Consider the following 24,350-nt stretch of genomic DNA (forward strand, 5'->3'; position numbering starts at 1 on the left):
CTCAAGAGTAACCTTAGTACTCGGGGCTTAAGGCACAGGCTTCAGTTTGTGAAATCTGTTCCCAAGGTATATTTAGACGGTGTTCTGTTTGAAAAGACAAGAGTCACCGGAAAAGACAATCATGCTAGGAAAAGGTTGAAGGCGGCGGGGGAAGAGGATGGACTCAGTCCAGGGAACCCAGAAAGGCCCTCCGCTTGCAAGGCCTGAGCTAGACTGTGAACGACAGGATGTTCTGGAGGACATTAATTCAGAGGGTCGCCATAAGCCGGAAGTAGCTTGACAGCACGGAACATGCACACATTTTCTTTCAATCTCTACGTAGAACGATGGGGCATGGCTTGGTGGTGGAAGAAATAACTGGGACCCGCCGCTGAAAATCTCTAAAAACAGTTTATTTACTGCAGGCGCAGATCTGTGTATTTAATAGTATTCAAGAATAAGTTACACATACAATACATACAGAAACAATATATAGAAAAATTCTACTATACAGGATTGAAAAGAGGACGCGCTTAAACACACATAGTGTGTGTATTTCCTTTACAGGCATACGGTTTTGTTTTGTTTTTCCCATTTCTTTAAAGTAGCAAGCTTGTTATCTGCAAAGTTTCTTTCTTGGATTTAAAAACAAAGGCTGAGACCTGCAATGGAGGAAGTTCTACACCTCGTTCTTGATAAAGCTATTTGCCTTCAGGGATAGACTCGAGGAGCCAACAGATGAACACACGGAACCTTGTTTCAAACTGCACGTTCCGATCTGCTGGCAAAATGGTCTCTCAAGTAGACGGCATTGTGTCCCTGAACACATGCAAAGAGGACGTTCTTCTGAATAGCCTGTTCCCCTCCCTGTGCCTCTGCTGAACAGAACTTTACCTTGCGATGTCTCAACCAATGCTCCCTCTAGGCTGTGGAGACTTGTGAGCAAAAATTCTACTTTGTGAGCTACTGGCATTAAAGCTGTGAGCAAGCAATCTGGCTCCTGCGTGTTAGTTGGCTCTGGAGCCATCCTTCCTGAGCTAAGGCAAAACTGTGTGAGCTGGAGGCTGAAAAACTGTGAGCTAGCTCACACTTAACTCAGTTTAGAGGGAACACTGGTCTCAACACCCAGTAATAGTGAGCCCCGACAAGAACGGCTGTATTGGGGGCAGGCATTGATTGCACGAAGTACCTGGATTGGGGACATAATACCTTTGAGGTCCTTTCTCTCTGGTCTACATGCTGTGTGTTCCTGGTTCCTCTAAGCACATGTCAAAATGGATCCTGGCCATATTCAAAAGCCATTAGGGCCAATTACTTTCAGGGGGTGGCATGTCACAGCCATTTCCCAGAAGGCAAGTTCACATGCACAGTTAGGGTTTTAGTCTAGTAGCGCCTTAAGAGACCCAACAGGCGTTTCAAGGTGTAAGCTTTCAAGACAAGCTCACATCCTGAAACTCGAGTTGTTCTCTTAGGCACTACTGGGCTAAAATCTGTTCTACGGCAGATCAACACAGCTACACTCTGAAACTTGTCTTCACGTGTGCAAGGTGCCACATAATGGAATGACCACTGCAGCTCACAGGCGGGTGCTTTCTTACTATCTAATTCACAGAAGGCAATTCTGGTGTCCCTGGCATGAGGCATCAAGCGTGATAGACCGGCCAGGTGAGATGAGCTCCTTTCAGTTTGGTGTCGTGGTTAAGTGCGCGGACTCGAATCCGGGAGAACCGGGGTTGATGCCCCACTCCTCCACTTGCAGCTGCTGGATGACCTTGGGCAAGCCATAGTTCTCTCAGAGCTGTTCTTGAAAAAGAGCAGTTTCTGTCACTCAGCACCACCGACCTCACAGGGTGTCTGTTGTGGGGAGGGGAAGGGAAAGGGGTTTGTAAGCCGCTCTGAGACTCCCTTGGGTAGTGAAGGTGAGGGTATAAATCCAATCTCCTGGAGCTGGAAACAAACTGTTTGTGCAGCCAAGGCCTCTGAACTTTCTGACTTGTGCATCCTCTGTAAGTGGAGCAGACAGCAGACGACAACGCCGGTGCCTTCTCGCCTGCTTTGGAAAGGACATCCCCAAACGTTCATTCCAAAGAAGGGAGGTCGGGTTGACATCTCGTCTCTTGCACGGGCTGGACCAAAGCTGAGCGGCTGAGCAGGTGCTTTCCCTCTCTTGGCATCTTTCTAAAGAAACACCCTTGTCGGCAGGAACGCCGCAGCATCTTCCACATTTACCTTTCCTCTTCTGTAGGCTGAGCTGAGAGCTGCTTCCCGAGCTGCTCGGCGTGCCGCGAATGAGGTATGTATTTGAGCAGATCTTCTTTGTGGTCTCTGTGCAGTCCCACACATGGGTTTGGGCGCCTGCGCACGACCTCGAGGCGTGGGGCTGCACAGGTGACCCCAAAGAACATCATCAGTTACAGGTAAGCCACCTGTTTTTACTCTTTGCGCCCTGAAAGGCTATTCGATATTCGATACCATCTTCTTCCACTTGGCTTGTGCTGAGCAAACAGTTTTGCAGGAAAGGGGTATAATCAGGGAGCCAGATTGTATGCAACAAGCTTGCTACTTTAACCCCTAAATCTGTTTCCTTTAAAAGAAAAGTTACATAAACGAGCCCTGAAAACTGAGCCGTGTCGCCCCATCCGATGCATTTCATGCAGGAGTGGGCCACACAACATTCAATAAAAGCTTGCTTCTATGTAAGCATAAATAACGTCACTTTCATGGGCAAGGAGGAGACATCTGCCTGGTGGGCAAGGCTTCTAAGGATGTTCGTGCAGAACTCTCTGATTGGGACGAGCCTTCCGAGTAAAGAAATCGGGGGAATGCTACATTTCCATACCGGTTCAAGCTGTCCAATGAAATCATCACTCCCAAGGGGTGGAACCTGGCTGCTTTTAAACTAGGGGTTCCCACACTCTCCTGGCAGATGGAAACTACTTTTTAACCTTGCATTGGGGAGGGGCCCTGGCTCAGTGGCAGAACATCCGCTTGGCATGCAGGAAGTCTCTGTTCAATCCCCGGCATCTCCAGTTAAAAAGGAGGTGGTGTGAAAGACCTCCGCCTCAGCCCAGAGAGAGCTGCTGCCAGTCTGAGTAGATAGTACCAGTGTTCCCTCTAAGCTGAGTTAGTGTGAGCTAGCCCACAGTTTTTTAGCCTCCGGCTCACACATTGTTGTCTCAGCTCAGGAAGGAGGGCTCCAGAGCAAACTAATTGATGCAGGATCCAAACTGCTCACTCACAACTTTAATGCCAGGAGCTCACAAAGTGGAATTTTTGCTCACAAGACTCCACAGCTTAGAGGGAGCGTTGGACAGTACTGTTGATGAGCCAAGGGCCTGATTCCTTGGAAGGCAGCTTCAGGTGCTCAGTTCCAGAGGAAGGACAACCTGAAGGTTCGGCCAAGGCCATTTAATGCTGCCGTATTCTAGCCAGGAGGGCGGGGGAGGCAGATGTGGCTCAAAAGTAAGCAGAGCCCCTCTTAGGAGGTGTGGGAAAGGATGTTTCTTAGCTGGGGCTGCCACTAACTCATAAGTCGTTCCCTACAGTTAAGGCAAGGGTGTGTGTGAAAGCCCTTGGAGAGACAATGCTCTTTTTGTTTTGCAAAGAACGTATGGCTGTATTGCTACCTTGAGCGATAATGACTTCAGCCCCGATGATTCATGGAAGAGCCCAGAAAGTCACTCGGTGTGGGAAAAAAGGGCTAAGACTGTGGAAGTGCAGACAGACTTAGGAGACAGGGGTCAGAATGTCCCCCGGCCACCCCCAAAGATCTGGGATTCGATGGAGACCAAAATTTGACTGAAGCAAAAGAGCGATGTGCAAAAAAAACCCCCAGTAATGAAGAAGAATGCACTGAGTGGGGAGGGGGAGTCTACCAAGAGGACTGGCCCTGTAACAGGCCAAATTGTAGGGTCATCCCCGTGGAGGGATGAGCCTTCACTCTAGCTTACCAAACGCATACCCACCTTTAGTAAGGAAGGGGGGGACGGTCGTGTCTCTTGGCTTTCTGAAATGTTGGCCAAGAGTCCTGTGCAAAAGCGGGGGGAGGGGGGGCTAGCATGTCCCACTGTGTCAAAGGGGCGTGTACTGGTTGTTGACCGCCCGCAAGTGGACCCTGCCTTGCGAGTCCGTCTCGTAATCATTGTCCCACGGGCGGTGCGCGGCGGGTGCGCCGGGCGGCCCCGACAGGCTACCTCTGTGCCACAAGCCTCTGGCCAGCTCCTCCGGTGGGGGCACCAGGTGGAAGATCTGCTCCTCCGAGGAGCTGCGGGTGAGGTCGTCGGCCGGGTGGAGCTGTGGGAAGCCGGCTGGGGGCAGCTGGACGAGGCTGAACTCTGGCCCACAGCGGTGGATGGAGGAGGAAGGTGGGACGAGGTTACCGGAGCCTGCAGGTGGTGGAAGAAAAATGGAGAATGAAAATATCCTCATTTCTTTTCTTTTTTAAAAAGAATTTTATTAGTTTATGTGCAGAGGAAGGGAAAGGGGAAGGAAGGGGGAAAAGGAAAGATACAGAAGTGTGTGTGTGTGTATACAGGGCTCATTTCCTGCAGGAGCGCACAGGAGTGGAGTAAAGAGCCCAGGAGGCAGGCACATGCAACAAGCCCCACCCCCTGCTCCCAGCAGCCCTCAGTCAGAGCAAGAAGCAGCCAGGTAAGTTGCAGAGCCAAAACAGTCCAGTGGCACCTTTAAGACCAAGTTTTATTCAGGTACAAGCCCCCCCCCCCCAATAGCTAGCAATCCAAAACAGTCCCGTGGAGCCTGAGCGGTGGGTGTTGCCTTCTGACACACCTCCGGTGATGTCAGGGGGCGTGGCATATGCAAATAAGTTATGCTAATTAGTTATGCTAATGAGCTCCTGCACCTCTTTTTCTACGAAATGACCCCTGTGTATGTGTGTGTGTATATACACACATACACACACAAATCCAATTTAATATTCTGCATGCAAGTCTTCTCAATTGAACTTCACAACTACTACATCTATCATTCTTATTGTTCTTCATTTAATCTCATTTTCTCAGTACCTAAGTTTTAACCAGTCATAAAACGCCCTCCAAGGTCCCATAAATTCTTCTTCCATTTTTCCTTTTAATATATTTGTGAATCTGTCCATTTCAGCACCTTCCATAAACTTCAATATCAACTCATAGAACATTGGGATCTTCAATGTCCTCCATGTCGTTGCGAATGAAATTCTGGCTGCTGTTATAACATGTGAAATAAAGTATCTATGGTTCTTATCTAAGTCATCTGGTAAAACAGCTTAACAGCAATGTCTCTGGCTTAAAAGGTATTGTAATATTCAAGGCTGACTGTAAGAAAGCATGTACTTCAATCCAATATTCATGAACTTTTTACATGTCCACCACATATGGTAGTATGGTCCAACATGACTGTTACATTTCCAACACCTGTTACCCATGTTTTTATACATTTTAGCTAATCTATCTGGGGTTAGACGCCATCTATAGAACATTTTATATAGATTTTCTTTGAATGAAACAGATTTAGTCAACTTAATATTCACTTTCAATATTTAACTCCACTGTGACAGATCTATGTTATAACCCACATTTCGCATCCACCTAACCATACATTATTTATTTCTGTGGCACGGTGCCCATGAACTCGAAGCTTAAAACAAAAATAAAGTTCTGACGTCAGGTCCTCCTTGCCTACCCGGGCTAAATCGCACAACTGCAGCATACCTGCCTGTACTACCCCTCCCCAGCTCTGGTAGTTACGGAGAAGGGAAAAGAACTGGAGGCCCCCTCCTACCTTCGCTGACCGTCTGACTCAGCCACGGCACTGAATTCGCAATGCCTGCCCACGCGGACTGTGTTAGTCAAGAGGGTCAGACGCTTTCCTTAAAAAAATGCGATCGAGGCTCGGGAAGCTGCGTTCTGCACCCAGACGCACACGTGGGGCTCCTGCCCGCACACCGTGCTGGCATGTTTCTTGGGGAAAGGAACAGAGGCCCTGTCTGGTCTTGGATCAGGACGACCCGCAGTCTGCATCCGTCAACAACACATCTGGCGCAACAGCTCTGCCTCCGGTTTCCCTTTGGCACAAAGTGTTCTACCGTTTTTCACCTCTTCTGGAGGAACAAGTGCCGCTGCCAACTACGGACAGGACTGGGGTGGCACTGAAGAGGCACCCGGCCCTAGGTGGTCCAGGTTGGCCTGATCTCATTAGATTTCAGAAGTAGGGATGTGCATTCGGTTCGTCTGAACCGAATGCATCCCCAAAAATGGCCCATTCGGGCCCCTTTCGGGATGCTGCGGGCCGATTCAGATTCTCTGGTCTGAATCGGCTTGCCGCTGAATTGCCGCCGAATTTCGGTAGCAATTCGGCCCCATTATATCCTATGGGCCATTGAAGTCCATGGCAAAAATAGGGTATATTCTGGGGGCTGGAGGGGAGGTGGTTTGAGGGAGAGGCTCCAAATTTGCAGGGTAGTTGCTGGGGCCTTTCCCCAAGATACCCACCAGGTTTCAAGAACATTGAACAAGGGGGTCCAATTCTACGGGCCCCCAAACAGGTTGCCCCCATCCCCTCCATTGTTCTCTATGGTGGGAATTTTTTTTTTTGCACACCCCTACTCAAGAAGCTACTAAGGATGACCCTGGTTAGTATTTGGATGGGAGACCAAGGATGTCCAGGGGCACTACACAGAGGCAGGCCATGGCAGACCACTTCTGAACGTCCCTTGCACTGAACGTCTCTTGCTAAGCTGGGTTGGACCTGGTTAGTTAGTCCTTGGATGGGAGACCCACCAAGGGAGTCCAGGGTTGCTACGCAGAGGCAGGCAAAAGGCAAAACCACCTCTGGACGTCTCTTGCTTTGAAAACCCTAAGGGGTCGCCCTACGTCGGCTGCGACAGGACGCCCAATGGATCCTTTATTCCCCACTTGCTTCTTCTTGCTGTCCCGAGAGCGAGTGACAGACGCAGCCCATCCCCAAAGCCTCAGCACCTTCATCACGCTCCCATGCCTCCGGTGGCCATTGCTGGCCTACCAATCATCTGAGAAAGAAATGACATTTAATTGACAAAGAAAGGTCCCTCGCCGTTGACTGCCTTGACAGATGCAGCTCTTTGCCGGCCTCCCCCGCTGATGCCAGTACCAAGAAAAGGGCGGTGAGGCGGGGCTGTGGCTCAGTGGCAGAGCCTCTGCTTGGCATGCAGAAGGTCCCAGGTTCAGTCCCCGGCATCCCCAGTTCAAAGGACCAGGCAGGAGGCGATGCTGAAAGACCTCAGCTGGAGACCCTGGAGAGCTGTAAAGGGGGCCGTGGCTCAGTGGCAGAGCCTCTGCTTGGCATGCAGAAGGTCCCAGGTTCAGTCCCCGGCATCCCCAGTTCAAAGGACCAGGCAGGAGGCGATGCTGAAAGACCTCAGCTGGAGACCCGGGAGAGCTGTAAAGAGGGGGTGTCGCTCAGTGGTAGAGCCTCTGCTTGGCATGCAGAAGGTCCCAGGCTCAATCCCTGGCAGCATCTCCAGTTAAAAGGACAAGGCAGGAGAAGATGCTGAAAGACCTCCACCTGAGACCCTGGAGAGGTGCAAAGAGGGGCTGTGGCTCAGTGGCAGAGCATCTTCTTGGCATGCAGAGGGCCCCAGGTTCGATCCCCGGCATCTCCAGTTATCTGGTGACACAGGTGATGTGAAAGACCTCAGCCGGAGACACTAAAGAGCTGCAAGGGGCTGTGGCTCAGTGGTAGAGCATCTGCTTGGCATGTAGAAGGTCCCAGGTTCAGTCCCCAGCATCTCCAGTTAAAAGGACCAGGCAGGAGAAGATGCTGAAAGACCTCCACCTGAGACCCTGGAGAGCTGCAAAGAGGGGCCGTGGCTCAGTGGCAGAGCATCTGCTTGGCATGCAGAAGGTCCCAGGTTCAATCCCTGGCAGCGTTTCCAGTTAAAAAGGACCAGACAGAAGGAGATGCTGAAAGACCTCCACCTGAGACCCTGGAGAACTGTAAAGAGGGGCCGTGGCTCAGTGGCAGAGCATCTGCTTGGCATGCAGAAGGCCCCAAGTTCAATCCCCGGCATCTCCAGTTAAAAGGAACAGGCAGAAGGAGATGCTGAAAGACCTCCACCGGAGACCCTGGAGAGCTGTAAAGAGGAGCTGTGGCTCAGTGGCAGAGCATCTGCTTGGCATGCAGAAGGTCCCAGGTTCAATCCCCGGCAGCATCTCCAGTTAAAAAGGACCAGACAGAAGGAGATGCTGAAAGACCTCCACCTGAGACCCTGGAGAACTGTAAAGAGGGGCCATGGCTCAGTGGCAGAGCATCTGCTTGGCATGCAGAAGGCCCCAAGTTCGATCCCCGGCATCCCCAGTTCAAAGGACCAGGCAGAAGGAGATGCTGAAAGACCTCCACCTGAGACCCTGGAGAGCCGCTTCCAGTCTGCGTAGACAAGACTGACTTTGGTGGACCGACCCGTCTGATTCACAACAAACCAGCTCAAGGTACGAGGCCTTTTCCTACGACCTCTGCGTGTTTTCTGTCCGTAGTCAGTTCTTGTAACCCGCAGACTGGAAAGCTGAGCTACGACTCCCCCTCCCAAAGAGAAAAGAGGCACCCACGCTCTGCTGCGTACCTAAGCCAAAGCGGGAGGACTGTGTGGGTTGTAAAAGATCCATTCACATTCCACACACACACACACACACAAAATCGACCGCCGGTCCCACTGCAGTCGGGAGTTTCCGCTTTCCTTCTGAGCAGCCAAAGGGAAGAGCAAGCAGGAACCCTTGCTGCAAACAGGGAGGGGGTTTTCCTCCCCAGTTACTTGGAGCCAGTGGGACTCTCCAGCAAGTGCGCTGCGCACCCCGCCCCGCTGGCCACAGAAGGCCACGTGCCCGAGACGGCCCCGCCAGCAGCCCCCTCGCCCCTCTCACCTTGGGTGTGCGGGACAACCACCATGTAGCTCGACAGGCGCACGTCGCAGGGGGCCCCGCATTCCAGAGGGATGGGATACCGTTGGAAATGGATCAACATGTCCATGATGGAGGGGAAGTGGAGGTGCTGGACGCGGCACTGGCCCCGCTCCGTCAGCGAGAGCCGCAGGTGCTGCCAAGGAAGCAGAAGGGGGACACGTTACCCAACGGTGACCGACTCTGTTGTGGGGATTCCGCACAGACCGAAGAGGGAGAGCCCACGTGCCTTCTCTTTTCCCACTAGAAAACGCCACTTTCTAGACAGCCCCCCCCCCAATTCCTAATGTTATTTATTTTCAGTATTTATACCCCCACCTTTGTGCACGTACTCTAATCTGGGAGAAGCGGGTTTGACTCCCCACTCCTCCACTTGCACCTGCTGATGTGACCTTGGGTCAGTCACAAGAAGAAGAAGAAGAGATTGGATTTATACCCCGCCCTTCACTACCCAAAGGTGTCTCAGAGCGGCTTACAAACTCCTTTCCATCCCCCTCCCCACAACAGACACCCTGTGAGGGAGGTGGGGCTGAGAGAGCTCTGACAGAAACGGCTCTTTTTCAAGAACAGCTCTTATCAGGACTATGGCTTGCCCAAGGTCACCCAGCAGCCGTGAGTGGAGGAGTGGGGAATCAAACCCGGTTCTCCCAGATTAGAGTTTACGCACTTAACCACGACACCAAACTGGCTCTCAGAAGAAGAAGAGATTGGATTTCTACCCCGCCCTTCACTACCCACAGGCGTCTCAGAGCAGCTTGCAAACTCCCTTCCCTTCCCCTCCCCACAACAGACACCCTGGGAGGCAGGTGGGGCTGAGAGAGCTCTAAGAGAAACTGCTCTTTTTCAAGGACAGCTCTTATCAGAACTACGGCTTGCCCCAGGTCATCCAGCCAGGTGCAAGTGGAGGCGTGGGGAATCAAACCTGGTTCTCCCAGATTAGAGCCCGCGCACTTAACCACTACACCAAACTGGCTCTGGCACAGCTGCTCCTGAAAGAGCCGTTTCTGTCAGAGTTCTCTCAGCCCCACCCACCTCCCAGCGTGTCTGTTGTGGGGAGAGGGAGGGGAAGGAGTTTGTAAGACGCTCTGAGACTCTGAGTGAAGGGCGGGGTATAATTCCAATCTCTTCTTCTTCTTCTTCTCCCAGGACCCAAGGCAGATCCTGCTGCGGTCAGAAGATCTAGAAGTCCTTCCCGTCAAACTAGAGGGCCTAGACTCTCCCCCGTAGTTGCTGGGACTTTCATAATGTTGCTTGTTTTAAAAACTGGAGATAAAAGTGGACTGGAGAACTTCTGGTCTGACAGTGCAGCCTAGAACCTCTGGGCTGATAGCCAGTTTGGTACTGAGAGACAGTTTGGTGTAGTGGCTAGGAGCGCGGACTCTAATCTGGGAGAACCGGATTTGATTCCCCACTCCTCCACATGCAGCTGCTGGTGTGACCCTGGGTCAGTCACAAGTTCTCTCACTGCTGTTCTGGAAAGAGCAGTTTTTGAGAGAGCTCTCTCAGCCCCACCTACCTCACAGGCAGTGTTCCTCTAAGCTGAGTGAGTGTGAGCTAGCTCACAGTTTGTTAGCCTCCGGCTCACACATTTTTGCCTTTGCTCTAGAAGGGCTCCAGCACAAACTAATTTATGCAGCAGCCAAATCGCTGGCTCACCACTTTAATGCCAGGAGCTCACAAAGTAGAATTTTTGCTCACAAGACTCCAGAGCTTAGAGGGAGCATTGCTCCAAGGGCGTCTGTTGTGGGGAGGGGAAGGGAACTGTAAGCCGCTCTGAGACTCCTTCGGATAGTGAAGGGTGGGGTATAAATCCAGTATCATCTCCTTCTAGAACTCAACAAAAGAACATAAGAACATAAGAGATGCCAATGTTAGATCAGGCCAAAGGCCCATCCAGTCCAACACTCTGTATCACACAGTGGCCAGAAATACCAGTGCCATCAGGAGGTCCAGCAGTGGGGCCAGGACATTAGAACCCCTCCCCCGGTTGACCCCCCCCAAGCACCAAGATGACAGAGCATCACTTGCCCCAGAGTCCCTATCTATACCTTGTGGCTAATAGCCACCGATGGACCTCTGCTCCATATGCTTATCCAATTCCCTCTTATAAGAACATAAGAGATGCCAATGTTGGATCAGGCCAAAGGCCCATCCAGTCCAACACTGTATCACACAGTGGCCAGAAATACCAGGTGCCGTCAGGAGGTCCTGCAGTGGGGCCAGGACACTAGAAGCCCTCCCACTGTTGCCCCCCCCCAAGCACCAAGAAGACATAAGAACATAAGAACATAAGAACATAAGAGACGCCAATGTTGGATCAGGCCAAAGGCCCATCCAGTCCAACACTCTGTGTCACACAGTGGCCAGAAATACCAGTGCCATCAGGAGGTCCAGCAGTGGGGCCAGGACATTAGAAGCCCTCCCACTGTTGACCCCCCCCAAGCACCAAGAAGACAGAGCATCACTTGCCCCAGAGCCCCTAGCTATACCTTGTGGCTAATAGCCACTGATGGACCTCTGCTCCATATGCTTATCTAATTCCCTTTTGAAGCCATCCATGCTTGTAGCACCCACCACTTCCTGTGGCAGTGAATTCCAAGTGTTAATCACTCTTTGGGTGAAGAAGTACTTCCTTTTATCCATTCTAACCCGACCGCTCTGCAGTTTCATGGAGTGCCCACGAGTTCTTGTATTGTGAGAAAGGGAGAAAAGTACCTCTTTCTCTACCTGCTCTTTCCCATGCATAATCTTATAAACCTCGATCATGTCACCCCTCAGTCGTCTTTTCTCCAAGCTAAAGAGCCCTAAGCGCTTTAACCTTTCCTCATAGGGAAAGTGTTCCAACCCTTTTATCATTCGAGTTGCCCTTTTCTGCACTTTTTCCAAAGCTATAATATCCTTTTTAAGGTGTGGTGACCAGAACTGCACACAGTATTCCAAATGAGGTCTCACCATTGATTTATATAGGGGCATTATTATATTGGCTGATCTGTTTTCAATACCCTTCCTAATAATCCCCAGCATAGCATTGGCCTTCTTTATTGCAGTCACACACTGTCTCGACATTTTCAGTGAGTTATCCACTACAACTCCAAGATCTCTCTCTTGCTCAGTCTCTGCCAGTTCAGACCCCATCAATGTGTATTTATATTTAGGATTTTTGGCTCCAATGTGCATCACCTTGCACTTGGCCACATTGAACCCCATTTGCCATGTTGACGCCCACTCGCCCATCCTTGACAGATCCCCTTGGAGTGCCTCACAATCCTCACTGGTTTTCACCACCCTGAACAACTTTGTATCATCCGCAAATTTAGCCACTTCACTGCTTACTCCCATCTCCAAATCATTAATGAACAAGTTAAAAAGCAGTGGACCAAGTACTGATCCCTGCGGTACCCCACTGCTTACCACCCTCCACTGAGAAAATTGCCCACCTACACTCACTCTCTGTTTTCTATGAACTAGCCAGTTTTTGATCCATAAAAGGACTTGTCCTTCTATCCCATGATTTTTGAGCTTACTTAGGAGCCTTTGATGAGGAACTTTATCAAAAGCTTTCTGGAAGTCAAGGTAAATAATATCTATTGGATCCCCCTTGTCCACATGTTTGTTCACCCCCTCAAAGAACACTAACAGGTTAGTGAGACAAGATCTTCCCTTACAGAAACCGTGCTGAGTCTGCCTCAATAGGTTTTGTTCATCTATGTGCCTACTAATTCTTTCCTTAATAATGGTTTCCACCAATTTACCCGGTATCGACGTCAGACTGACTGGCCTGTAATTTCCCGGATCTCCTCTGGAACCCTTTTTAAAGATGGGAGTGACATTAGCTACCTTCCAATCCTCAGGAATGGAGGCAGATTTTAAGGAAAGATTACATATCTTTGTCAGGAGATCTACAAGTTCACATTTGAGTTCTTTCAGAACTCTCGGATGTATGCCATCTGGGCCTGGTGATTTTTCAGTTTTTAAGTTGTCTATCAGTTTTAGGACCTCCTCTCTCATCACCTCAATCTGACTCAGGTCTTCCAACACCCCTCCTGAAATCAGTGGTTCTGGAGTGGGCAAGCACTTCTCATCTTCCACAGTGAAGACGGAGGCAAAAAATGCATTTAGCTTCTCAGCCATTTCCCTATCATCCTTCAATACTCCTTTTACCCCTTGGTCGTCCAAGGGCCCCACTGCCTCCCTGGCTGGTTTCCTGTTTCTAATGTATTTGAAGAAAGTTTTATTGTTGGTTTTTACGTTTTTTGCTATATGCTCCTCATATTCCCTTTTTGCCTGCCTGACCTCAGACTTGCATTTTATTTGCCATAGCCTGTGTTCCGTTTTATCAGCCTCACTGTGACTAGCTTTCCACTGCTTAAAGGAATTCTTTTTACTTTTTACAGCCTCCATTACTCTGTTTGTTAACCATGCAGGCTTTTTCCTATACCTGTTTGTGCCTTTCCTAACCTGCGGAATATATATTTTTTGAGCTTCTAGGATCGTAGTTTTAAATAGATCCCAAGCTTCCCCAATTGTTTTGACCCTTTCTACTTTTCCTTTCAGTTTCCTCCCCACGTGTCCCCTCATATCAGAGAAATTACCCCTTTTAAAGTTAAAAATGGTTGTGTGAGTCTTTTTGGCCAATTCTCTATTTGTACAAATGATGAACTCAACAACATTATGATCACTGTTTCCAAGCGGTGCAATCACTTTTACATCTCTCACCAGGTCTTGAGTGTTACTTAGGACCAAATCAAGGATCGCCTCTCCCCTGGTAGGTTCCGTGACCATCTGCTCCATAGCACAGTCATTTAGAGTGTCTAGAAACTCAATCTCTTTTTCCCGACTAGAACACATATTGACCCAATCAATGTGTGGGTAGTTAAAATCACCTATTATTACACAGTGTTTTTGTCTAGTTGCTATCTTTAAGGCATTCATCATTTTATAATCCTCCTCTATCTTTTGATCTGGTGGGCGATAACAAACTCCCAGTGTTAAGTTTCCTTTTGGCCCCCCTATTTCAACCCATAGAACTTCCAGAAGCGAATCCAATTCACTTAGCCTCTCAATCTTTCTAGACTTTATACCCTCTCTGACATACAGAGCTACCCCACCTCCAACCCTTCCCCCCCTATCCTTCCGATATAATATATAACCGGGAATCACTGTGTCCCACTGATTTTCCTCATCCCACCAAGTTTCAGAAATACCCACAATGTCTATTTTTCCCTCCGACACCAAGCACTCCAACTCCCCGATTTTACCTCGGACACTTCTAGCATTTGTATAGAAACAGCTGTAATTTCCCTTACAAGTTAAGCCTGCATCCTTCCTCTTGCTATCTCGAGTCGTTGTCCGGCAGTCCATGTCACCAGCCATGGCCTCTGTGGACAATTTCAATCCACCTCCCTGTAGAAAAGCAACCGGTACCCCCTCACCTCTCTCAGATGAGCCAACCCGAACCAGAGACTTTTCATCTCCTGTCGGCTTTCCCCCAATATTCAGTTTAAAAGCTGCTCTGCCACCTTTTTGATTTTAAGTGCCAGCAGCCTGGTTCCTTCTCGGGACAAGTGGAGACCGTCTCGCCTGTACAGCTCCCTCTTGTTCCAAAAAGTATCCCAGTGCCTAACAAACCTGAACCCTTCCCCCCTACACCATCGTCTCATCCACGCATTGAGACTCCTGATCTCTGCCTGTCTCTCCGGCCCTGCGCGTGGAACAGGTAACACTTCTGAGAAGGCTACCTTGGAGGTCCTGGACCTAAGTTTCCTGCCCAGCAGCCTAAATTTCTCCTCCAGGACCTCACGACTGCATTTCCCCACATCGTTGGTGCCGACATGCACCACGACCACTGGCTCCTCCCCAGCACTATCTACCAGCCTATCTAAAACACGCGTAATGTCCGCTACCTTCGCACCAGGCAGGCAAGTCACCATACGGTCAGTACGCGGGTTCGCCACCCAGCTGTCTACCTGCCTAAGGATCGAATCACCCACTACCAAGAGCCCCCCTCCCACCCTGCTCAGGGATGGTTCCTTGGTGCAAAAGGAGAGCCGCTCACCAGCTGGGGAAGAGGTCCCTTCTGAGGGCACATTCCCCTTATCCTCAGCATGGTGCCCTGTTTCCCCTAGACCCTCATGCTCCCTGACAGCAGCGGGGCTGCCAGATCCAGAGTGGGACGAAGCTAACAAGTCCCCGAGAGTCTTTTCTGTGTGCCTAGCTGACTGTCTCTGCTTCTCCAGGTCAGCCACCTTGGCCTCAAGGGAGCACACACGTTCCCTGAGAACCAGGAGCTCCTTGCACCGAGGACACACCCAAGACTTCTGCCCAGTGGGCAGATAGTCATACATGTGACACTCCGTGCAAAACACTGGATAGCCCCCAACCCCCTGCTGGCATTCTGGCTTCATAATTCTTTTAAAATAAATAAATATAATCCCCCTTTTAAACCCTTGGTATTTATGTGGGTTTTGTTATCAAGTCAAATTATTTTACGGGAAAGACAAAGAGCCTAGGGCCTTGTCTTTCTGGCTCTTTTTGGGCTTCTTACAGCGCCCCTAGTCTAAGAGTCCCTAGGCTAAGAGCCACAGGCAAAGAGCCCTTTAGCTCACCCTTCGGCTCGTGCCAGAGGCTCGTGCCTCTGCCAAGGTGCTTCCTTAAATAGAGGCCTCCCCCAGCAGAGGTCAGGCAGCAGCTATTCAAATTCAAATTCACCCAGGCACTCAATCACAGGCAAAACAATGCCCCTTCCACTTCCTCTCAATTACAGGCAATCCCAGTCAAACAATGCCCGTTCCTCTCCCACACTCAATCAGCCAGGACTCTGCAAGAACTCTAAGTGCTTCCACACACTGCTAAACACAGTTTTCCCACAAAATATCCTTAGCTGAATTCTCTCCGCTGAAAGCAAGTAAAAGAAACCCACTCACCTCTCTCACAGCTCTCTCTCCTGCTCCTGCTCAGAGCTCAGCTGGTCTGAGCATCACTCGCCCCAGAGCCCCTATCTATACCTTGTGGCTAAGAGCCACTGATGGACCTCTGCTCCATATGCCTATCTAATTCCCTTTTGAAGCCGTCCATGCTTGTAGCCGCCATCACCTCCTGAAATCCAGTTCTGCAGATTTTGCCTGGGAAGTCAGGCTCTGTGCTTATTCTCAGCGTTATCCGCTGATTCAGCGAAAGGAAAACAATTCCCCGGTCCTTGCCGGCGGGTGGTTTACCTTTGCTCTCCCTTGGAAGTTGAAGGTGAGGACGTACTCTCCCCGGCGGGTTTCGCTCTGCCGGATGAGGAAAACCCCGTGACCTTCCAGTCCTTGCAGCTGGACCAGCTGGGCAGCTTTGACGCGGGAAATGGGCCCGTGGAACCAGGGGTAGGATGCCAGGAACTGGTCTGTCTTCGGGCAGGGTTGCTCCGAGGGGCCGGACTGCGTTGCGCCTGGGAGGGAGGAAAGTGGGAGCCCTGCTCAGTCAGAGGACAGAACTGCCGTGTGACATTTCAAACCCGCCGGAGGACCAAAGCGAGAATTCCAGACGCGGGCAAGGGAGACGGACATCGTCTTGAGAGCGCCCTCTTCTTTGAGAGCACCAGAAACGCCCTGGGAGTACAATTTTTCAAAATGACAACACGCTGGCACGGCACTCCACACAGACTTCATCGTATGAACGCGAACTACAACGCGTTGTGCTGGGGAAACTGTGGTGCTTCAGGTGACTATTTACATGGTTGGTGGGAATGCCAACAATCTGCAACGATTTTGGCAGGTCATACAGGAAATAAACAGAATCGCATCACAAACGCTACCGATCAGCCCAGAATTCACACTCCTAAATTTGGTTGACTCAACGGTTGAGAGCATTAAACCCACGGCGCTTGCAGCGACATCACTAGCGGCGGCTAGGTTGACAATAGCAACGGTCTGGAACTCCCCGAAGCCTCCAATGATTGATACACGGTAGAACACAATCTGGGACCAATTCATTATGAGCAAGATTTCGAGCTCTCTTGGATACTCTCATAAGTCCGGCAAGTTACACTCTAAATTTATATGCACTTGGTTCCCAGTCCTGGAATACATGTCAAACAGGGATCTTCTTCCCTCTAACCCAGTGATGGCGAACCTTTTAGAGACCGAGTGCCCAAGCTGCAACCCAAAACCCACTTATTTATCGCAAAGTGCCAGCACGGCAATTTAACCTGAATACTGAGGTTTTACTTTAGAAAAAACAACTCATACATTAACTTAAGATGACCCAAACAAAGTAAGGAAAGCAATCCCAAATGCTTTCATTTACTTAAAATTATTTGGCAGAGAATTTGACACTTTAATGATGGTCTGGGCCTGGCTGGGGCGATGGCACGCGTGCCCACAGAGAGGGCTCTGAGTGCCACCTCTGGCACCTGTGCCTTAGGTTCGCCACCACTGCTCTAACCCATGTCAGCCTCAACCTTTAACTTTACTCTTTGACTTCGTCTTGAGGCCCCTGGTGTTAGACTAACCCCCCTTCTCCTTTCTGCATTGGGAAAAGTGCAGAAAACAGCAACTAGGATGATAAAAGGGTTGGAACACTTTCCCTATGAAGAAAGGTTAAAACGCTGGGGGCTCTTTAGCTGGGAGAAACGACGGCTGAGGGGTGACATGATCGAGGTTTATAAGATTATGCCTGGGATAGAGCAGGTGGAGAAAGAAGTAATGTTCTCCCTTTCTCACAATACAAAAACTTGTGGGCACTCCATGAAATTGCTGAGCGGTCAGGTTAGAATGGATAAAAGGAAGTCCTTCTTCACCCAAAGAGTGATTAACACATGGAGTTCACTGCCACAGGAGGTGGTGGCAGCTACAAGCATGGATGGCTTCAAAAGGGAATTAGATAAGCATATGGAGCAGAGGTCCATCAGTGGCTATTAGCCCAAAGGTATAGATAGGGACTCTCCGTCTGGGCCAAGGGATGCTCTGTCTTCTTGGTGCTTGGGGGAGGGGCAACAGTGGGAGGGCTTCTAGTGTCCTGGCCCCTCTGCTGGACCTCCTGTGGGCACCTGGTATTTTTGGCCACTGTCTGACACAGAGTGTTGGACTGGATGGGCCATTGGCCTGATCCAACATGGGCTTCTCATGTTCTTAGAACAACACTTGTCAAAAGGCTCTAGCTCAGAGGTCCCCAATCATGGGGTTCCCGCGGGTGCCACGGTTGCCCGTCAACTCCTTTTCTGGTGCCCGCCAAGTGTTTTGAGGAAGTGGGTGGGGCCAGGGAGGGCTTTTGCCCAGCAAGGCTCTGATTGGAGATTTTGCTGTGCAGAATTTTTGAGAAAATTGCCTTGGCAGCAGCTGCCGCCCCAGCACATGGATCTGCACAGTGCGACTCAAGCTCAGCTGTGGCAATCGTTTCATGGCTGGCTGGCCTCCTGCAGCAGCCATTTTGCCGCTCGGAAATTCCACCGTGCCGTCTCGGAATTCCAAACGCACCCGCAGGCTCGAACTGGTCGGGGACCCCGGCTCTAGCTGGAAAGGAGTGCATTTATTTATTTAAGATGTGTATCAGTCGCCTTTCTCCCTTATGGAGTTTAAGGAGGCTTGCGACACAGATAAAACGACATAAGAACATAAGGGAAGCCAATACTGGATCAGGCCAGTGGCCCATCCAGTCCAACACTCTGTGTCACACAGTGGCCAAAAATACCAGGGGCCATCAGGAGGTCCACCAGTGGGGCCAGGACACTAGAAGCCCTCCCACTACTGACCCCCCCCCCAGAACCAAGAATACAGAGCATCCCTTGCCCCAGATCGAGAGTTCCCATCTATTCCTTGTGGCTAAATAGCCACTGATAGGCCTCTGCTCCAGATGTTTATCCGATTCCGTCTTGAAGCCGTCTGTGCTTGTGGCCGCCGCCACCTCCTGTGGCAGTGAATCCCATATGTTCATCACTCTTTGGGTGAAGAAGGACTTCCTGTTATCCATTCTAACAGAAATCTCATTGAGTGCCCACAAGTTCTTGTATTGTGAGAAAGGGAGGAAAGTACCTCTTTCTCTACCTGCTCTATCTCAAGCATAATTTTATAAACCTCGATCATGTCACCTCTCAGTCCTCGTTTCTCCAAGCTAAAGAGCCCGAAGCACTTTAACCTTTCCTCATAGGGAAAGTGTTCCAACCCTCTGATCATTCTAGTTGCCCTTTTCTGCAATTTTCCCAATGCTATGATAACCTTTTTGAGGTGTGGTGACCAGAACTGGACACAGTACTCCAAATGGGGTCGCACCATTGATTTATACAGGGGCATAAGATAAAATAAAATAAAATACATAACATAAAAACATTTTATAAAACATAAAAACAAGGATTTTAGCATCCCAAATCAGGACTGCTACTAAACGTAACCAAATGCGGTCCTAAATACAAACGCCTTCAGCTGCCTTCTGAAGATCGAGAGGGAGGGGGCCAGATGCACTTCTGTAATTGCGGGGCCGCCCCCAAAAAGGCCCCGTCATGTGTACCCGCCACATGCATGCAATTAAAACTAAGGTTAACGCTACATTTTAAATGGCGGTGTCGTTGGACTCTGGGGAGCTTCCAGCTGATAGCCTGCACGTGCTTCCAGAAGGCTCGACAGCCTGGGCCTAGTTCTGGCTTCCGTTACTTTTTTGCCGAAAGATGCCAGAGGGGGAAGGAGCGAAGCGGGAGGACCCAGAAGCTGGGGTTGCAGGTACCTTGGTTAAGAGAGTCGATGCTGCTGTTTGTGGGGCTCGCGGTCACGGCTTCTGAGAGTGACTCTGAGTTCAGTTCAAGATCTGACCTGAGAGAGAAGGAGAGAAAGAGATGGTTGGTGCTCTGCATTCTGTCTTAGAAGAATACATGGCATTTGTGACACTCGTGTGTGTGTGTTACATGCCGTTAAGTTACTTCCAAGTCAGGATGACCCTATGAATTAAGGACCTCCAAAATGTCCAGTGCTTAGCAGCCTTGCTCCGGTCTTGCAAACAGAGGGCCTTTTGTGGGTTCCTTGATGGAGTCCATCCATCTTGGGCTAGGTCCTCCTCTTTTCCTGCCGACTCTGACTTTCCCTAGCATTACTGTCTTTTCGAGAGCCAGTCTGGTATAGTGGTGAAGTGCGCAGACTCTAATCTGGGAGAACCGGGTTTGATTTCCCACTACTCCACATGCAGCTGCTGGATGACCTTGGGCAAGCCACAGTTCTGTCAGAGCTGTCCTTGAAAAGTTTCTGTCAGAGCTCTCTCAGCCCCACCTGCCTCCCAGGGTGTCTGCTGTGGAGAGGGGAAGGGAAAGGAGTTTGTAAGCCGCTCTGAGACTCCGAGTGAAGGGAGGGGTATAAATCCAATCTCTTCTTCTTCTTCCTCGTGACTCCTGTCTTCTCATGATGTGATCAAAGTACGAAAGCCTCCATGAAGAAGAAGAAGAGGAGGAGGAGGAGATTGGATTTATACCCCGTCCTTCACTACCCAAAGGAGTCTCAGAGCAGCTTACAATCTCCTTTCTCTTCCCCTCCACACAGCAGGCACCCTGTGAGGTAGGTGGGGCTGAGAGAGCTCTTTCTGCTCCTGAGAGAACAGCTCTGAGAGAACTTGTGACTGACCCTAGATCCCCCAGCTGGCTGCATGTGGAGGAGTGGGGAACCAAACCCAGTTCTCCCAGATTAGAGTCCACGCTCCTAACCATGACACCAAACTGACTCTCTTTTTTGCTGAAAGATGCCAGAAGGAGAAGATACCCCCAAGAGGCCAAGCCCAACCAAGCATCCCACAAACAATGCTCCTTCTAAGCTGTGGAGTCTTGTGAGCAAAAATTCTACTTTGTGAGCTCCTGGCATTAAATTTTTGAGCGAGCGATCTGGCTACTGCATAGATTAGTTTGCTCCGGAGCCCTCCTTCCTGAGGTAAGACAAAAATGTGTCAGCCAGAGGCTAAAAAACTGTGAGCTGGCTCACACTAACTCAGCTTAGAGGGAGCACTGCCCACAAAGTCCTTTTAGTCATTTTAACTTCTAGGGGAGAGCTCAAGCTTGATTTGATCTAGATTTGTCTTTTTTTGGGGGGGGGGGGTGTCCGCAGTTTGCTACTTTCTGCCAGTAATGTGGTGTCGCCTGCGTATCTCAAACAGCTAATGCCCCTTCCACCACTTTTCACTCCACCCTCATCGAAATCGAATCCAGCTTCCCTTAGGATATGTTCTGCATACGGACTGAACAGGCCAGGAGATAAAGCGCTGTGCTTGCAGGGCTCAAAGTGCCACACACACACAATCATGGTAATCCACACAACAGCCCTGTGAAGGAGGCCAGAGAGAAAATGCTGACCCCCCGGCCACCCTGAAATGAGATTTCGGTGTCTGAAAGGAGATTCGAAGCAGCCCACGGAGGCCGTGAGCAGGAGAGACAACGCAGCCACGAAAGGCCCAGCACAGCAAGGAAGGGGGAAATTGATACGGAGAAGTTTCCGCACAGGGAGGAGAGGAGACCTAAGGCAAGGAGAGCGTTCCGAAAAAAGGGAGAGAGCTGGATTCCGCCCATCCATTCCACTAACAGTGGTGCTTTCCTCCGGAGCAAGGAAACACCCATCCCCTCTCGCCAGAATGGATCCAAGGGCTTCCAGCCTGAAATGTGGTTGCCATTTGTAACTATAGTTCTGCAACCCAGTGCGGGCCCGTAGCCGGGATTTTGGGGCTTGTGTGGCAAACGTTTTGTTAGTCTCTAAGACAGAGGTGTCGAACTCATTTGTTACGAGGGCCGGATCTGACATAAACGAGACCTTGCTGGGCCGGGCCACGTGTGTCATAAAATGTAATGCCAGGTAGCGGAGATACAAACTTTACAAAGGACACAAACACAAAGGTGGGGTTTTTCCCCCCTTAAAATAAAAACAAGCTTAAAACATTAGCTCTGTAAGCTACAAACCTACTTTAGATGTCTTGACATCCACCACAGAAATCTCATGCTCAGAGTTCTGAGTCTGGGACCCAGGTTAAAAACATGAAATGGCTGAGGGATTAAGAATGTTTGGCGAAGCAAGCAATGATGCTGCAGCAGCAGCAGCAGAACTGGAAGCAGGAGGTGGCCGGTTCCACTGCGGGCCTGATGGAAGCCCTCCGGGGGCTTGATCCGGCCCCCGGGCCACATGTTTGACACCCCTGCTCTAAGGTGGTACTGGACTCTTGTTTTTTTCCACTGCTGCAGACAGACTGACACGGCTGCCCGTCTCGCTCTATCTGCAATATTTGTTTACCATCCTGCAGCAACTCTAATTCCTTCTGACAGATGGAGTCTTGCGTCTACAAAGCTCATACCTGAAAAATCTTGATGCCCTCTTAAGGTTTCCTGGATTCACATCTAGCTCAATCCTGCAGTTCTTTCTTGGGGAACCGCAAGGAACTACAGAGGGTGATGGAACACCCCCCCCCCCCCGGGGCTCTGTAGCATCTAAGATTTCTCCTGGCATTGCGCACACACGGCAACTTTATTTTTGGAGCCATGAGGACTAGAATCTTGCTGATTTAAAAAGCAGAGAGAGGTTCTCAGGAAGTTTAACTTCTGCAGGGCTATCTCACACGCGCAGCCCCAAGTAAGGCCTTACCCCCGACGGAAGCAATCTTTAATTTCAGACATCCAAGAATGTAGCTGCTGCTCATCTCCAGCCTCGAATATGACGTCTGTGGAGGTGTTCACCTGGGGAGGTGGAAAGAAGGGGCAGAATAAAATACATCAGGAGGGTAGCAATACTCTCCGCTGCAGCCAAAAGACCGACAGATCTTGCAAACGAAAGGTCTACCAGCCAATGCTCCCTCTAAGCTGTGGAGTCTTGTGAGCAAAAAGTCTACTTTGTGAGCTACGGGCATTAAAGTTGTGAGCTACTGCCTAAATTAGTTTGCTCTGGAGCCATCCTTCCTGAGCTAAGACAGAAATATGTGAGCCGGAGGCTAAAAAACTGTGAGCTAGCTCGCACCAACTCAGCTTAGAGGAAACACTGCAGTGCCAGCCAGACCCCACTTGGTTGGATTCGTGCAGTTAACGGACTCTTGACAGTGCGGAACCAAAACCAGGTGCTGCTGCGACTGAGTTCAAGAGTAGTTTATTCGGTATAAAACCAGCACAAATCAATTACAATCAGTTATTCGGTATAAAACCAGCACAAATCAATTACCATTACCTCAATAATGTCAATACAAAGAAAGGTACTAATAAAATATATAAAATATCAAATGTTTAAACTGTATTTAATAGTTACAAAATTGCTAAAACTCTACATTTCTACAATATTTGAGCAACTGTTGAATAACGACTGAGTTCAAATGATGCCCATCGGGACTGTCGGGGCACCAAGCGCCTGCCTTTAGCATTCTCCCAGAAGCCCCCAGGAGTTTGGGCTATTCTGCTTCGACAACAGAGCCCCTGTGGTTGGGATTCCGCCTCCAGACAGCAGCCGCCCAGACAATGTTGTTAGGAATGTCCATCCCTCCCTCCTTCCTGCATTGGTGGGGACCCACGAGGCACACGCGACCAAGTGCTGCCAGTCTTCTCCTTACCTTGAGCACAAAGGTGTGGATGTTATCGGGCATCTCCAAGCGAGTGCACCGTCGGATTTCCTGGGCGGCCGAGCAGACGGTCTGCAGCTTTGGCTTTGAAGACTGCAAGAAGAGGCAGAAGAAACTGCGGTGAGCCCGGAGTAGCGTCACCCCAGAGATTAGACAAGGACCCCCCCAGACTGTGCCAACAGGGCTCATGACCACCCGGCTGGAGTAGTTCGGGCCGGTAGCCGGGATTTTGTGGCTTGTGGGGCAAATCTTTTTCTGATGGGGCTGAAGTTCTCAGTGCAGAAAGAAAAGCCATTTAGCCAATAGAAAGCTGTGACCGGGATAGACCTCTAAACTGCAAGCTGTCAAACACTTGAGATGACAGTTCTCAACCAATGTTCCCTCTAAGTTGTGGAATCTTGTGAGCAAAAATTCTACTTTCTGAGCTACTGCCATTAAAGTTGCGAGTGAGCAATTTGGCTACTGCATAAATTAGTTGGCTCTGGAGCCATCATTCCTGAGCTGAGACAAAAACCTATGAGCTGGAGGCTAAAAAAACTGTGAGCTGGCTCACACTAACTCAGCTTAGAGGGAACACTGTTCTCAACCGCTGCAAGTTAATCACTTCTGCCAGCCTGAGCAACAATTCTGATAACAAGCCGACAGGTGGGGGCAACGACTTCTATAGGCAAGAAAGCCAACACTTGGGCAGAAAGACTCTTTTAAAGGAGACCAGTTTCTTGACATAGAAGGTATCCTAGAGGTCACCTACTCCAACCCCCTTGCTCAGAGTGGGAATTAGTCAACTACAGCGCCCCACTCTGCTTAAAGGAACACACACCTTTAAAAAATGTTTTAAAATGACTGAAAAAAAGCATTTACAGGAGAAATTCTTGTGGGGCTGTGCCTTTAAGAAAGAGGGCAGTGCTGCCCAAA

The 24,350-nt window shown here is 50.0% G+C and overlaps 1 protein-coding gene across 1 annotated transcript in view; it reads right to left on the bottom strand.

The window, feature by feature from the left end:
- Positions 1–3,292: 3,292 nt before the first annotated feature.
- The window catches only part of SH2B3 (SH2B adaptor protein 3), a 102,887-nt gene continuing 81,829 nt past the window's right edge, over positions 3,293–24,350 (bottom strand). Inside the window, exons 4-11 of the mRNA XM_015413218.1 lie at positions 23,427–23,528; positions 22,478–22,569; positions 19,951–19,964; positions 19,602–19,682; positions 19,437–19,461; positions 16,121–16,292; positions 8,871–9,042; positions 3,293–4,364 (exon numbers count right to left, since the gene is read on the bottom strand). Of these exons, the coding sequence (XP_015268704.1) occupies positions 4,051–4,364; positions 8,871–9,042; positions 16,121–16,292; positions 19,437–19,461; positions 19,602–19,682; positions 19,951–19,964; positions 22,478–22,569; positions 23,427–23,528 (972 nt within the window). The 3' untranslated portion in view covers positions 3,293–4,050. The remainder of the gene's footprint in view (positions 4,365–8,870; positions 9,043–16,120; positions 16,293–19,436; positions 19,462–19,601; positions 19,683–19,950; positions 19,965–22,477; positions 22,570–23,426; positions 23,529–24,350) is intronic.

The sequence above is a fragment of the Gekko japonicus genome, unplaced genomic scaffold, assembly GCF_001447785.1.
Source record: "Gekko japonicus isolate JY-2015 unplaced genomic scaffold, Gekko_japonicus_V1.1 scaffold10, whole genome shotgun sequence".
NCBI lineage: Eukaryota > Metazoa > Chordata > Lepidosauria > Squamata > Gekkonidae > Gekko > Gekko japonicus.